This window comes from Canis lupus, chromosome 4, assembly GCF_011100685.1.
Source record: "Canis lupus familiaris isolate Mischka breed German Shepherd chromosome 4, alternate assembly UU_Cfam_GSD_1.0, whole genome shotgun sequence".
NCBI classification, from domain to species: Eukaryota; Metazoa; Chordata; class Mammalia; order Carnivora; family Canidae; genus Canis; species Canis lupus.
This window is the reverse complement of record NC_049225.1, coordinates 4663384-4676463: the sequence shown is the minus strand read 5'-3', so window position 1 is coordinate 4676463 and position 13080 is coordinate 4663384. Positions and strand designations below refer to the sequence as shown.

Sequence of the window (13080 nt, the reverse complement as noted above, 5' to 3'; positions counted from 1 at the left end):
GATGCTCAACCTGTTGAGCTGCCCAGGTGTCCCTAAAACAAATTTCATTTCAGATATTGTCTGTCTCTAGAAGTTCCATATAGTTTTTAATCTTACATTTTCCTCATTTGATTCCTTTTTCTTTAAATCCTTGAGCATTTTGAACATATTTTTGATAGCTATTTTAATATGTTTTTATGGGAGGGGTACCTGGGTAGCTCAGTTGGTTAGGTATTGATTCTTGATCTCAGAGTTGTGAGTTCAAGCCCTGCATGGGGTTCCATGCTGGGCATGGGGCCTACCTTAAATAGATAAAAATAAATAAATAAACAAGCAAATAAGCAAGCTTTATGGAAATTGCATCATTTCCTTTATTTTTTGATATATTCCTATCAGGTGAGCTTTCTCCTATTTTGGGTTACATTTTCCTATTTCTTGGCATATTTAGTAGTTTTTAAATTGGATGTTAGACATTGTACATGTATGGTGTTGCATGCCTAGATTTTGTTATCTTTAAAAAGTAGGCTTTTTTTTTTTTTTTTTTTTTCTGGTAGCCAGCTAGGTTACTTATGGATGAGTTTGATTCTTTACATAGTTATTTTAAAGATTTTGAACCTTTATTCTAGGACTCTTCTGAGGTCTTATTTGTATGGATTTATATTCAGTGAACTCTTCCCCTCTGAGCAGTTGGAACTCAAATGTATCCCAACCCTCTGTGAGCTCTGGAAAGTGTTCAGCTTTGTTGCTTCCTGGACAGTCTTTGCTCAGAGCTTTTATCCTCTTCACATGTGACTTATGACTCAGCCAGAGTCTCCAGGGGTTCACAAATGGGAACCTGGTTCTCTTTGTCTGGGCAGCAACATTCTTTGGGCACTCTGTGCCACAAACTCCAGTTTCTCTGCCTCCTCAAATACTGATTTCTGTGTCCTCATCTTGGCTAGACTTCTTTCTGGGCCCTTCTTAGGATCCTGGGCTGGTAAGTGCCCTCAGGCAGGATCCTCAGGAGGCAGTGTCAGGATCCACTTACTTTGCAGCCTCTTTCCCTGAGATCAGTCCTGTGCTATTTTCCACTCCCTGAAAACTACTGTTTCTTGTATTATTTCCAGTTCCCTGTTTACAAGGACAGGGTGAATCTGATCCCATTTTTCCAAAGTGCATGGAAGCAGAAGGTTCTTAGCCTGTTGTTTGAATTCATTTCCCCATCTCTATCCTTATGTGACTGCCTCCATTTCCTGCTCTCCAACAGCACTAGCTGCCTTCTACCCTGGAGCAAATCTAGTAAGTTTCTCTTTTCTTCAAGTTTGGCTAAATCATTACTATCTTTGGGGAGCCTGACCTGACTGCTCCCCCCACTCCCTATTTTTGTCATTCTGATAAGCAAAAGTGACTGTTATAAAATTTACTTCATTATATCACAATCCTTACTTCTTTCCTTCCTTCCTTTCTAAATACCTTTCCACCATTCTATGTGTTCTTTGAGAGCAGATCTTATAGATCTTTGTGTCTGGTATATTTTAGAGGCTCAAACGATGTTAAATGAGATCCCATGTTCAATGGGACATCAAGAAAAAACATGTATTTATTAATTTGCTTGATTTTAAATATTTTTAGGGGTTTGGCAGACAATTTGGTGTAGGCAAAGGCAATTGAGGAGGAAGACTATAAAAGCCTTAGCTTTTGGGATCCCTGGGTGGCGCAGCGGTTTGGTGCCTGCCTTTGGCCCAGGGCGCGATCCTGGAGACCCGGGATCGAATCCCACATCGGGCTCCCAGTGCATGGAGCCTGCTTCTCCCTCTGCCTGTGTCTCTGCCTCTCTCTCTCTTTTTCTCTCTGTGACTATCATAAATAAATTAAAAAAAAAAAGCCTTAGCTTTTGAACATTATTCCTGAATAAAAAGTTTGTAAGGATCAACTGATAGGTTGATAATTAAAAATGGCAATGTATTGTCTGATATGGAGAAAATATAAGGATTACTGGATTGAAAGACTGCTTGCTTCAGGCACAATTCATCCCTAAGTAATAGTCAAATTTTTGGTCTTAATTAGGGGTCTACATGAGCTTTTTTTTTTTTTTTTTTGGTAGATCTATAAGAACCAATTGTAATCCCCAAATGTCTATGTATATACAACTCTGTCGTTCTTATCCTATTTTAATCTTTAAAATAAGATAAGAATTATCCGAAATAAACATAGAATAACTGTGATCTATTAAGACCATGGACAAGAAAGGAGGTAAGGGACTCTTTGGGGGAAGTCAAATAAGTTTACTCCAAGACAAGGAGCTTCCTAGCAAAGAAGAAATTTGAGGAAAGTGTGAAAGTGAAGATAAATCAAGTGTGGGCTTCCTATTCTGTGGCAGACATTATCCAAAGATAAGGAAAGGCAACCCAGGACTTGAGTTGGGAAGTTTTCTTAAAGACAAGCAAAGAAACAAACAAATGGCATACTGTCTGTCCAGCTGTCTACTCACCCATCCCCTTGGTGTCCACATATCCCCCCATCTCCCAATCCCTCCCTCCCTCCATCCATGCATTCATCAATTCTTCCTTCTTTTCCAGTATCCACCTATTCTACCCCATTTCAATAATAAATTGCTCAGATCATTTTCTTCTTATGGAATTATCTGCAGAATCACAATTTTTTCTATCACCTTGTAATTGTACTTTGTTTTCGACTAAAACAGTTATCAAATATTTTATTTATCAGATTCAGCTTTGAATGACTTTCGGTTGTTTATAGGAGAAAGATCTCCCAACATTGAGTATCTGCCAAATAATCAACTGTAATAACTGAAAGAAATCTAAAATGCAGGAAAACACGGCAGGAAGTAAAGCAATGGGGAGTGGCTCATGTAGTGAGCACCAATATCAAGCACATGTATCTATGAGGCTGGCTTTGCAAATGATTCCTGCTCTGAGGGCCAAAGAACATGTTTGTATATAAATATGCACATGGTAGAAAGGACTAGGAGCACACATGAGTAGGTTTTACTTTTATTTATAGTAAAATACTATTATATAAAATATTATCTAGAAAACACATAATGGAATTACTTAATTAGCTTTTGGTGTTTAGGTCATATCAACAGGTATGAAAATTATAGCTTGATTTTTCTTAAAAGCTCAGAAAAGATAGCTTTTATTCTTGATGTTTGAACCTGGATTCCAAGGATTTTTATTTTTATTTATTTATTTTAAAGGATTTTATTCACTTATTCATGAGAGACAGAGAGAGAGAGGCAGAGACATAGGCAGAGGGAGAAGCAGGCTCCATGCAGGGAGCTCAATGTGGGACTTGATCCTGAGACTCCAGGATCATGCCCTGAGCCTAAGGCAGATGCTTAACTGCTGAGCCACCCGGGCATCCCTCCAAGGATTTTTAAAGCTCTTTCAACAAAATTAAAATCTGGGAATGAAAGAATGGCTTTTTTTTTTTTTTTAAGATTTATTTATTTATTTGAGAAACAGCACAAATAGGGGAGGACCAGAGGGAGAGACTCTCAAGCAGACTCCTTGCTGAGTGCAGAGCCCAACACAGGGCTTGATCTCATGACCTATGAGATCATCACCTGAGCCAAACTTATTTGTTGGATGCTTAACCAACGGAACCACCTAGGCACCCTGAGAATGGCTTATTGCTATCAGCCCTCAGAAGTCGTGGTAAGACAAGTTTAAATCACTTTGGAAATGAGCCAAACTTTGTCGCAAAATCTTTTCTATACTCATCTCTCATTAGCTTTGTTCATGAGAGGAGAAACAAGCTCAGCACTAGAGTGAGAATATTATAGCCTGGCCTCAGATAACCATCTAGTCGTTTTGACCTCTAAGGACACATTGCATTGTTTAATTTCTCTCAAATAGCTGAGTTGCAACCCAGTGTCCCCAAAGTGGCAGAATATATTTTTCTGTTCAGGTCATATAACACACAATAAAATTAGTGGCATCTCTTTCCCAACTCATTGGATATTCAAGTGTATACATTTTGTTTTGGCAAATATAGTTGCTTTTTAAACTGTGAAGTTTAAATTGAACATACCTGGGGGAATGTGAACATAAAACGTGTGATGTGATACTCAGTGTGATACTCCAAAATACCAGTTTGTACTGAACCTAAAACCTCTTTTACTTGCCTTTGACCTCAGTTTTGACTTGTTATTTCAAATGGCTATCTACTCTGATCGACCTAACTACTAATGCTTTTCAGTTGTTTTTCTTAAAGATTTTAAGCCAGTAAAATTTTGAGGTGCTTTGGCATTATAGTATATGGAGTGTTATCCTGAGAAGGGGAGCATATTTAAAAATAATAGGGTTGTCTAAGAAATAGGACAGATTGGGAAGAAATGGGTATATGCTGCCCCCAATTTGTGACAAGTAGGGAATAGCTGAAGGTAATCAGTGAAGTAAAGGTAACGTGAATAATCCGAGAAATCCACAATAGTTTCAATCTCCCACTGTTAGGTAATTGAGTTTCTTTCCTCCCTACTCACTTTTCTAAATATTGACCATGTATCTCTTTAATTTTTGGCACTTTAATTATAGTGTATCTTGGTGTGGATCTCTTTGGATTCTTTTTTTGGAACCCTCTTATGGGCTTTCCAAATCTGGTGTCTGTTCCTTCCCCAGGTCAGGGAAGTTTCAGCCATTATTTCTTCAAATAAGTCTTCTGGCTCCCCCCTCTCTCTCTTCTCTATAATATGAACATTGGTCTGTTTGATGTTGTCCTATATGCCACCGAACTTATCTTTTTTTTTTTTCCTGCTCTCATTGCGTGAGTTCCACTGTCCTATCTTCGAATTCACTGATCCTTTCTTGTTCTTCATCTAGTATCTGCTGTTGAACCCCTTTATTGTATTTTTCAGCTCAGTTATTGCATTCTTCAGCACTGTGATTTCTATTTGGTACTTCCTTACATTTTCCTTCTCTTTGTTAAAATTCTCACTTTATTCATGCCTTGTTCTCCCGACCTTGGTGAGCATCTTTATGACCATGATTTTATACTCTTTGTCAGGTAAACCACTCATTTCCTTAAGGTGTTTTTCTGAGATTTTATCTTATTCTTTCATTTGGAACATATTCCTCTGCCTCTTCATTTTTCTTGACTTTCTATGTTGGTTTCTATGCATTAAATAAAACAGCCACCACTCTGTCTTGAAGGAATGGCTTCCTGTAGATGAACCTTATTCTTCAACCCTGCCTTAGCTCTTAGTTGTCTCTTGAACCTTTGTGATTATCCAAGTGACTTACTGGTTCTTAGTGGCCTCCAATAGTTTAGGGTGTGCCAAGACCAGTCAGTATACCTAAGAGACTATCTCAGTCAGCACCTAGATTCAAGCTCATTGGAAGCTATACCTTGGGCAGTAACTTTAACCTACACAAATATACTCCTTTAATGGGGAGACCAGAAGATGATCTGGAAGATTTCTGTTTGCTCCTTCTGCGCTGAGCTCTGATGTGTTAGTGAGTTAAGAAGTGTGTGTTTGTTAATGTCTCATTGAACCCATGAACACCCATTGGCACCCAGGGCCAGCCTGTTAAAGAATATGTCCTTTGGGAAGCAGCCACAAAAACCAGGATGCCAGATATGTACCTAAGCTCCTTTCTTGAAAATGGCACCCTGGGGAAGGGCAGAGGGACAGCATGAAGATGCTCTCCCTGGTCTCTAGAGAGGATTGCAGCTGACCCCTGGAGGTGTTTAATTAGAAACCCCCCATGCCTCCCCAACTACCTCCCTCCAACAGCTATGAAGATAAGCTAATAGACCCTTCTCAGGGAGAAACTGAAGTTCATACCTGCTGCCTCTGTGCTATACCCTGAGTGGGTAGCTGGTTAAGAACTAGTTCTCTATTTGTTTTTTGTTTTTTTTTTTTAAGATTTTATTTATTTATTCATAGAGATGCAGAGAGAGAGAGAGGCAGAGACACAGGCAGAGGGAGAAGCAGGCTCCATGCAGAGAGCCTGACATGGGACTCGATCCCGGGTCTCCAGGATCATGCCCTGGGCTGCAGGCGGCACTAAACCACTGCGCCACCAGGGCTTCCCTAGTTCTCTATTTGTTACAGTCCTGTGAGAGCCATGAACAGAAGCCCCACTGGCCACCAGAGCCTGGTGATCAGGGGGTGTCCCCTTGGTGGCACTGTAAAAACTGGGGCCCCAGACATGTGCACAACCTCCTTTCTGAGACATACTTGGAGCGAGGCAGAGGGAGAGTACCAAGATGGTACTTACCAGCCTCCACAGTCTTTGAGAAGTATTTCAGTGGCCTCTAGATGTGTGTTGTATTAAACGCCTGCCCTTCAGGCTGAAATTGTTTAAGATAAACAACAGGCCTCTTTCACAGAAAGACTGGTTGGATTTCAGTCAGTTGCCTCTATACCATGCCCCAGCAGTTTAGCCATGATGAGTCCACAAGATCTGTTTCTCAGTTTGCTGTAACCTTGTGTTCTTGTGGATATAAGCCCCATTGTCTTTCAAAGCTAGGTATTTTGGGGTCTCTTCTCTCAGATGCACATCTTAAAATTTAGGCACCAGGTGTGGCATTCAAATCCTTTGCTTCTCAAGGAGAAGCTCAAAGTTGTGAATTCTCTATTTGTGGGTTGTCACATTAAGAGTGTGGTTTACGGTGACATTGTGTCTCAGCCTCTCCTACCCTTTTTGACATGTTATTTCCCCCCCACCAAGATGTACGAGTTGCTCAGCTAGTTTTTGGATTTCTTCCACAGGGCATTTTCCTTCAGTGTAACTGTGGGAGGAGGGGAGTTCAGGATCCTCCTACCTCACCACCCTGAACAGGAATGCCCTGTAGTTCTTTCTTTGATCCGAAACATTAAGTCATCCAAAACCCTGAGAAGCAGATCATAGTATGAGCTCTGAAAGGCTAGAATTTCCCTACTCTTCTCTTACCTTACCCCATCACCTAGCCTTGGGCTTGTGTATAACTGGCATTCAATGAGTGTAGTTGAAAGAGGTGATTTGAGATTTTTGGGTAAGAGGGGACATTTAGGTTGGCAGGGTTCCACTGCTGGATGCTACTCTTGAGTTTTTTTGGGGGCAGACACCTAGAAACAGCTGTGCTCTACTCTCAAGAACCCTCAAAATACCTCAGATGCAAAACAGAATAAAGGAATAATTCTGGGTTCTTGAGCTGCTATTTGTTGAGGTTCACAACCACTTTGCAACCCCTGCCAGAGAAGCTGAGGAGTGTAGAGGATGCTCGTTCCTTCTTTGGGCCTTTGTTCATTGATATTCCTGCCTTGGGCACTTGTAAATGTATTGTCTGGAACATGTCTGCTCCCATCTTTAGCTGTCAAATTTCTATTCATCCATTTGGTTTGAACAAAAATTTCACTTTCTTAAGAGGTTTTCCCAGATCTTCTTGATCTGAATTGAATTCTTCGTGTTATATTCTCTCAGAGGACCATCTACCTTAACAGCACTTAACTATATTTTATAACTGTACACATTGTATGCTACTGATAGCATGTTCCTCTTTCCAGTCTGTAACCTCCAGGAGTGCAGGAAACAACTGTACCCTCAGCACCTAGTACAGTGTCAGGGGCTTATTATGGATCTGCTGTTGGGGGTGGGAAGGGCAGATGTTTTTTTCTTTAAAAAGTGTGGTTTAGGGGATCCCTGGGTGGTGCCTTTGGCCCAGGGCGCGATCCTGGAGACCCGGGATCGAATCCCACGTTGGGTTCCCGGTGCATGGAGCCTGCTTCTCCCTCTGCCTATGTCTCTGCCTCTCTCTCTGTGTGACTATCATAAGTAAATAAAAATTTTGAAAAAAAAAAAGTGTGGTTTATCACTTGACGGGATGAGCACTGGGTGTTATTCTGTATGTTGGCAAATTGAACACCAATAAAAAATAAATTTATTATTAAAATAATAATAGTAATTTCACCATTTTGGCTTTTGGGAGTATGTTGAAAAAAATCAAATAACACATTTTGTTCAAAAGACAAAAAAAAAGTGTGGTTTGACTTTGGCACTTCTGTCTAAACTCTAAGGTATTAAATAACAGATTGAAATAAAGGGTATTAAAGGGTTGAAGTAAAGTTTTTCATAAAAATTACACCTCATAAAAGGGCACCTGGGTGGTTCAGTTAATTGTCTGCCTTCAGATCAGGTCATGATCCTGGGGTCCTGGGATCAAGCCCTGCATTGGGCTCCCTGCTCAGCGAGGAGACTGTTTATCCCTCTGCCCCTCCCCGACTTGTGCTCTCTCTCTCTTTTAAATAAATACATAAAATCTTTAAAAAATATATAATTAAAAAATGAATGTTATCTTTTCTTAGTGACATCAATGTATAGGGGAGCTAAAGAGAGAACCAGTATAGGTTACAAAGCAATAAAGCCACCAATCTGAGCTCTGGTCATAATATTTAAATTGTATAAAGAATAGGTCTTTAAATCTATTTTTATGAAATTTATTCCCAATATGAAGTGGCAGTGTATACAAAGATAACAGAGCTTGTGATATTTTACAGAAATGTTTACTACGACATGCACATTATGAAGTGTTTCAAACATATACATATTAAGTTTCATGCTGAATAAATAATCCCCCCAAATTAATTTTTATTTTTACATAAAAATATAATATTGCACTCTTAACAAGACCAGTTATTTTGCATATTTTTTTCTTTAAATAAGTGATGGAATTCAGCCTTAAAAAAACAAAGAGGACTGAGTGGCAACCCTATTCTAACAGGGGACTAATTCAAAGTTCTTAGTAGAAAAAAAAGCCAGACAGTAGCTGCAATTTTTTTTTTTTTTTAAAACAAAGCAAATCACTTCAACGTGAATAGGAATAATCTCATCTCTGCACCTATCTGGACCTCAGAGTTTGGACCTGGTCTGTGCAAACCATGATCTAAAAGGCAGCCTGTGAGGTGTTCTTATGGATGCATGCCCCTGCAGGCTACAAGCACATGTGGCCACTCTTCTCTTATACATATCTCGACAGCAGAGACATCGGAATTGAATTTTATACAGTTTTTAAGCAGAATGTTTTAGAAAGTCTGGAAGTTACAAAAGGAGTTCTGTAAACACCATATGAATTGAATTTCCATAACAAACACGCAAGTTATTCTTAGGCAGGAATACATATTTTTATCCCATGGTAACACATTACTGAGCTTATTTTACAGTGTTTTCAAAGCCAATGAAGCAGCACCCCAAGTAAAAATAGAGCTGTAATATCATGGTAGAGATAGACTATGCCGAGATTTTTAGGAATTTTGTCTTTTTGGTGTGCAAGTTTTCTGTGGCATATACTTAGATTTTCTGTTGTTCCTAGAATTCTCAGGCAGCATAGATTAGTACAAACAGAGCAGACACTGTTTCCTATAAGAATTATTCTGCATCCTGTTGGAAACAAAGTAAGCTGTAATTCTCTTGTGGGAGAAAACTCTCTCTGTACATTAGATTAAATGCCTTATCTAGAATGTATTCTTAATATCTGCACCATCTTTCTGCATAGTGGAGGCTTTCTATTGCAAACTGCTAAGTATTCAGTGCCCTGTAAATGGCAGATAGTAAAATAATTGTCATTGTGTTTAAATCTTAGTGATTCAACTAAGTAAGGATATTCAATATCTAGTGTTATAGATTTTAAGCAGGATTTTTACGAAGAAACAGAATGTGTCTGAAATCAAATGTGTGTTTGTGGCTATCAAAAAATTCTGGTTCCTCTTTGAGCTAAGAAGGCAACTGGAAAAAAAATGCCTAATGTTGAGATTCATTAGTAATTTTAGTATTCATATATTCCATAAAATGTTTGGTGCAGAGGCACCTACTGAATAATCTACTTCTCAAAGAAAGCACTTTGCAAGTTCTAACTTTTTGTTCTTTTCTTTACTTTTTCTTTTTGTGTGTGTGTGGGGAGGGTAGATTATCTTGGCATAAAACTTTTTAAATATAATTTTTAGAGTATTTTATATAAACAATTAGCTACCCAATTTAAATTCTACTGAGTCTTTTTGGAATAATAGAAAAAGGAGACACCTTAATCCTTTCTTTAGAATACCCTTGTGGGTAAAAACTTTGAGAATACGATTTTAATTTATCATGTAAAACTTATACCTTGTTGGTTAGAACATACTCACACAACCCTCTAGATTATCACTAAATGAGAACAAAATTGTTCTCTCAGGACCTTGTGAGGCTGCAAAATATTGTGCAGATGAAGAGTTGATCGTTATTTGGATGATATTTTGGTCATCCATTTCTTCAAGTTCAACCTTCTAAAACTGGGTGAGGTCAACAAATCTAGTTTGGAGCTAAAGTGCTTTGGAGAAGTGATGTTCTCTCTCATCCAGCTGCATAGCTGCTAAGGAAGGAATAGAACATTGGCTGTTTCAAGCGCTGCTGATCCTTCCGGCACCAGGCAATCACGGTCCCATCACTATTTGCTGTGTACAGATGGTGGCCATCACAGGAAAATGTAAGGCTGTCAAAAAAAATTCCATGCGTACATTATCTCTTAAAATTGCATTAGCATATTGGTGATCATACAGAAATTAATATTAAGGAAGCTAAGATCTCTTTATCGGAGTAGAGAGACCAACAAAATGACTGCTTACAACCCACTGGTTTCCAATGTAATTCTTTTTTTTTTTAAGATTTTATTTATTTATTCATGAGAGACACAGAGAGAGAAGCAGAGACATAGGCAGAGGGAGAAGCAGGCTCAGTGTGGGACTTGATCCCAGGATGGAAGGATCACGCTCTGAGCCAAAGGCAGACACTCCACCACTGAGCCACCGAGGCATCCCTCCAGTATTAATTCTAATATAGTTTAGTTGCTCTGCTGGCAACTTTGTGAAGCTCATTCTAACTGGGTAATGGAGAATAAAATCAAGATCAAAGAGATCCGCACATTCTGTTCCTTCTTTGCATATTTTCTCTTACTGCCTTGTGTATACTCTATTACTTAAACAACAAATACTTGAGTATAGGAAAGTTAGATAATATAGCAGTGCTACATTTTCTCTATGTAGAAATAAATGATGATTAGAGGGAGATATTTTATTTCCCTGAAATAGGAAAAGGTAAAAATGTAACATTAATAATTAATTTAAGTTCATTAAAATTTATTTCAGTGCATTGAAAACAATTTAATAAAATATAATTTGAATCACTTACTTCCAATTGATTTTTAAAGTCAAATTTGTTTGTTTAAAGCACCCTCCTGTAGCTATCAATCACCATTATTATATTTTTATTTTTTATTTTATTTTTAATTTTTTTCATTATTGTATTTTTAAAAAGGTAGAAAAGAAAAATATAGTTCCTACAATTTAAAAGCTTCTTTGGGCCCTTTCTCAGGATGCCTTTCTATTAGACTTGGAGCTTCTGACTCAGATATTAAGCTCTACAAAGACATGGACTGTGTTTCCTCTTGCAAAAGGTCCTGGTCAACCTGGTATTTGATAAATGGTCAGCTGTTTAGGACTCTCATCACATTGTTCACAGTCTGTGTACTTTAATATCTCTCTAACAAAAATAGAGTCACAGAGTATATTATAAAGAATCCAGGGGTATTTACCTTACAATTGGCTTATTTGATTTAGGAAATGTGATTTCCCGTACAGGCTTTAGGTCCCATGTACTCCATAACCTAGAGAGGGGAAAAAGTCATCATCTAATTACACAAACTGAAATTTCCTTCACTAAAAAAACCACTATATATGTTTGTTCGTTAAAAATCATCTGGAAGGAAACATAATAAACAATTAACAAAAAAAAAAAAAAACAATTAACAGTAGTTACTTCTGGGAAGTCTGCAGCGGGTAGATTTGGGAGTAAGAAAACTTGGTAAATTTTCATATTGTTCATCTTTTATAAAATTAATAGACAATATATAATTTCTTTTTTTTAAAGATTTTATTTATTTATTCATGAGAGACAGAGAGAGAGAGAGAGAGCGAGGGAGGCACAGACACAGGCAGAGGGAGAAGCAGGCTCCATGCAGGGAGCCTGATGTGGGACTCGATCCCAGGACTCCAGGATCATGCCCTCAGCCAAAGGCAGACGCCCAACCACTGAGCCACCCAGGCATCCCGACAATACACAATTTCAAAACTACATTAAAGCCAAGTTTATTATTTAAAAATAAAACAGGAATCAGTGAAGAACCTATATCTGCAGGCAATTTTAAATCTCTAAATATTAAATATTAACATGCCTATATTTTAAAAGCTAATTTGTGCAACTGCTGTGTCCTTATGAACAGAGCAAACAAAAAGAATCAAAACTCCTCTTACCTGACAATTCCATTCTCTAATCCCCCAGCAATCACATTGATAGATACTCCCTCAGGCTGGTTAGAGAAGGCAACGGAACAAATGATCTCCCTGCAGTGGACATGTCCAACGAGGTCCCCGTTCACGGTCCAGAGTCTGAGGTCACTGCCTCCACCAGCTAAAGCACCAAAATCACCCCCTAGGTCAGCAGAGTGTGGGTATATCAGAGCTCACCACCCTGGGTCCCAGAGGGGCATCCCTGTGCACCAAACTCATTTGTTTTAGTGGTAAAATTTACAGGCAGCTCATGACTGAAGCTGTATAAGTAAAATTATTACAAGTCACAAAGAGCTCTGCATATTTATCTAGAGACAATGACCTATAGAAAAATAAAAAGATTAATTTAGAAATAAAAAGCAACTAGGTAAATTAATTATGTATCTTTGTGTAATCATATTTTAGCAAATGGGACTATCAAGATTGAGTTGAAAGTATCTAGAAAGTTAAACAATCTCCAAAAACAGAAGAAAATATTCTGTGAAACCATCTGTAAGAAGTGACTTCCATGACTTTTGAAGAAAAAAAGTTACAATAAAACTTAGCTGAGTTAAAAGCAACTTCTTAAAGAAAAAAAAAAAGAAAGAAATCGAATTCTTCAGAATGTCTAAGATTGAATCTTGTAAGTCAGCGACTTATTAGACTAACTTTTTCTTTTCAAAGACCTTGGGTAACTAAACTTTCTGGAGTTTTCCAGGAGGGAGTGGAGCTTGCCAACTTCTACAGTTGGGGCCTCATGATGATGTGTCTAGCCTTCTTTGAAGAAATATTCTCAAGCTGATAAAGACCAGTTAAGAAGCATG

General features: G+C 38.3%; 1 protein-coding gene across 5 annotated transcripts in view; it reads right to left on the bottom strand.

The window, feature by feature from the left end:
* Positions 1-8385: 8385 nt before the first annotated feature.
* LYST (lysosomal trafficking regulator) overlaps positions 8386-13080 on the bottom strand; it is a 189270-nt gene continuing 184575 nt past the window's right edge. For 4 of the 5 annotated variants that reach the window (XM_038533839.1, XM_038533843.1, XM_038533840.1 and 1 more), the window contains exons 51-53: positions 12242-12419; positions 11524-11595; positions 8386-10425 (exon numbers count right to left, since the gene is read on the bottom strand). In XM_038533839.1, the coding sequence (XP_038389767.1) occupies positions 10287-10425; positions 11524-11595; positions 12242-12419 (389 nt within the window). In that variant the 3' untranslated portion in view covers positions 8386-10286. The remainder of the gene's footprint in view (positions 10426-11523; positions 11596-12241; positions 12420-13080) is intronic. The other variant, XM_038533842.1, reaches the window with a different exon arrangement.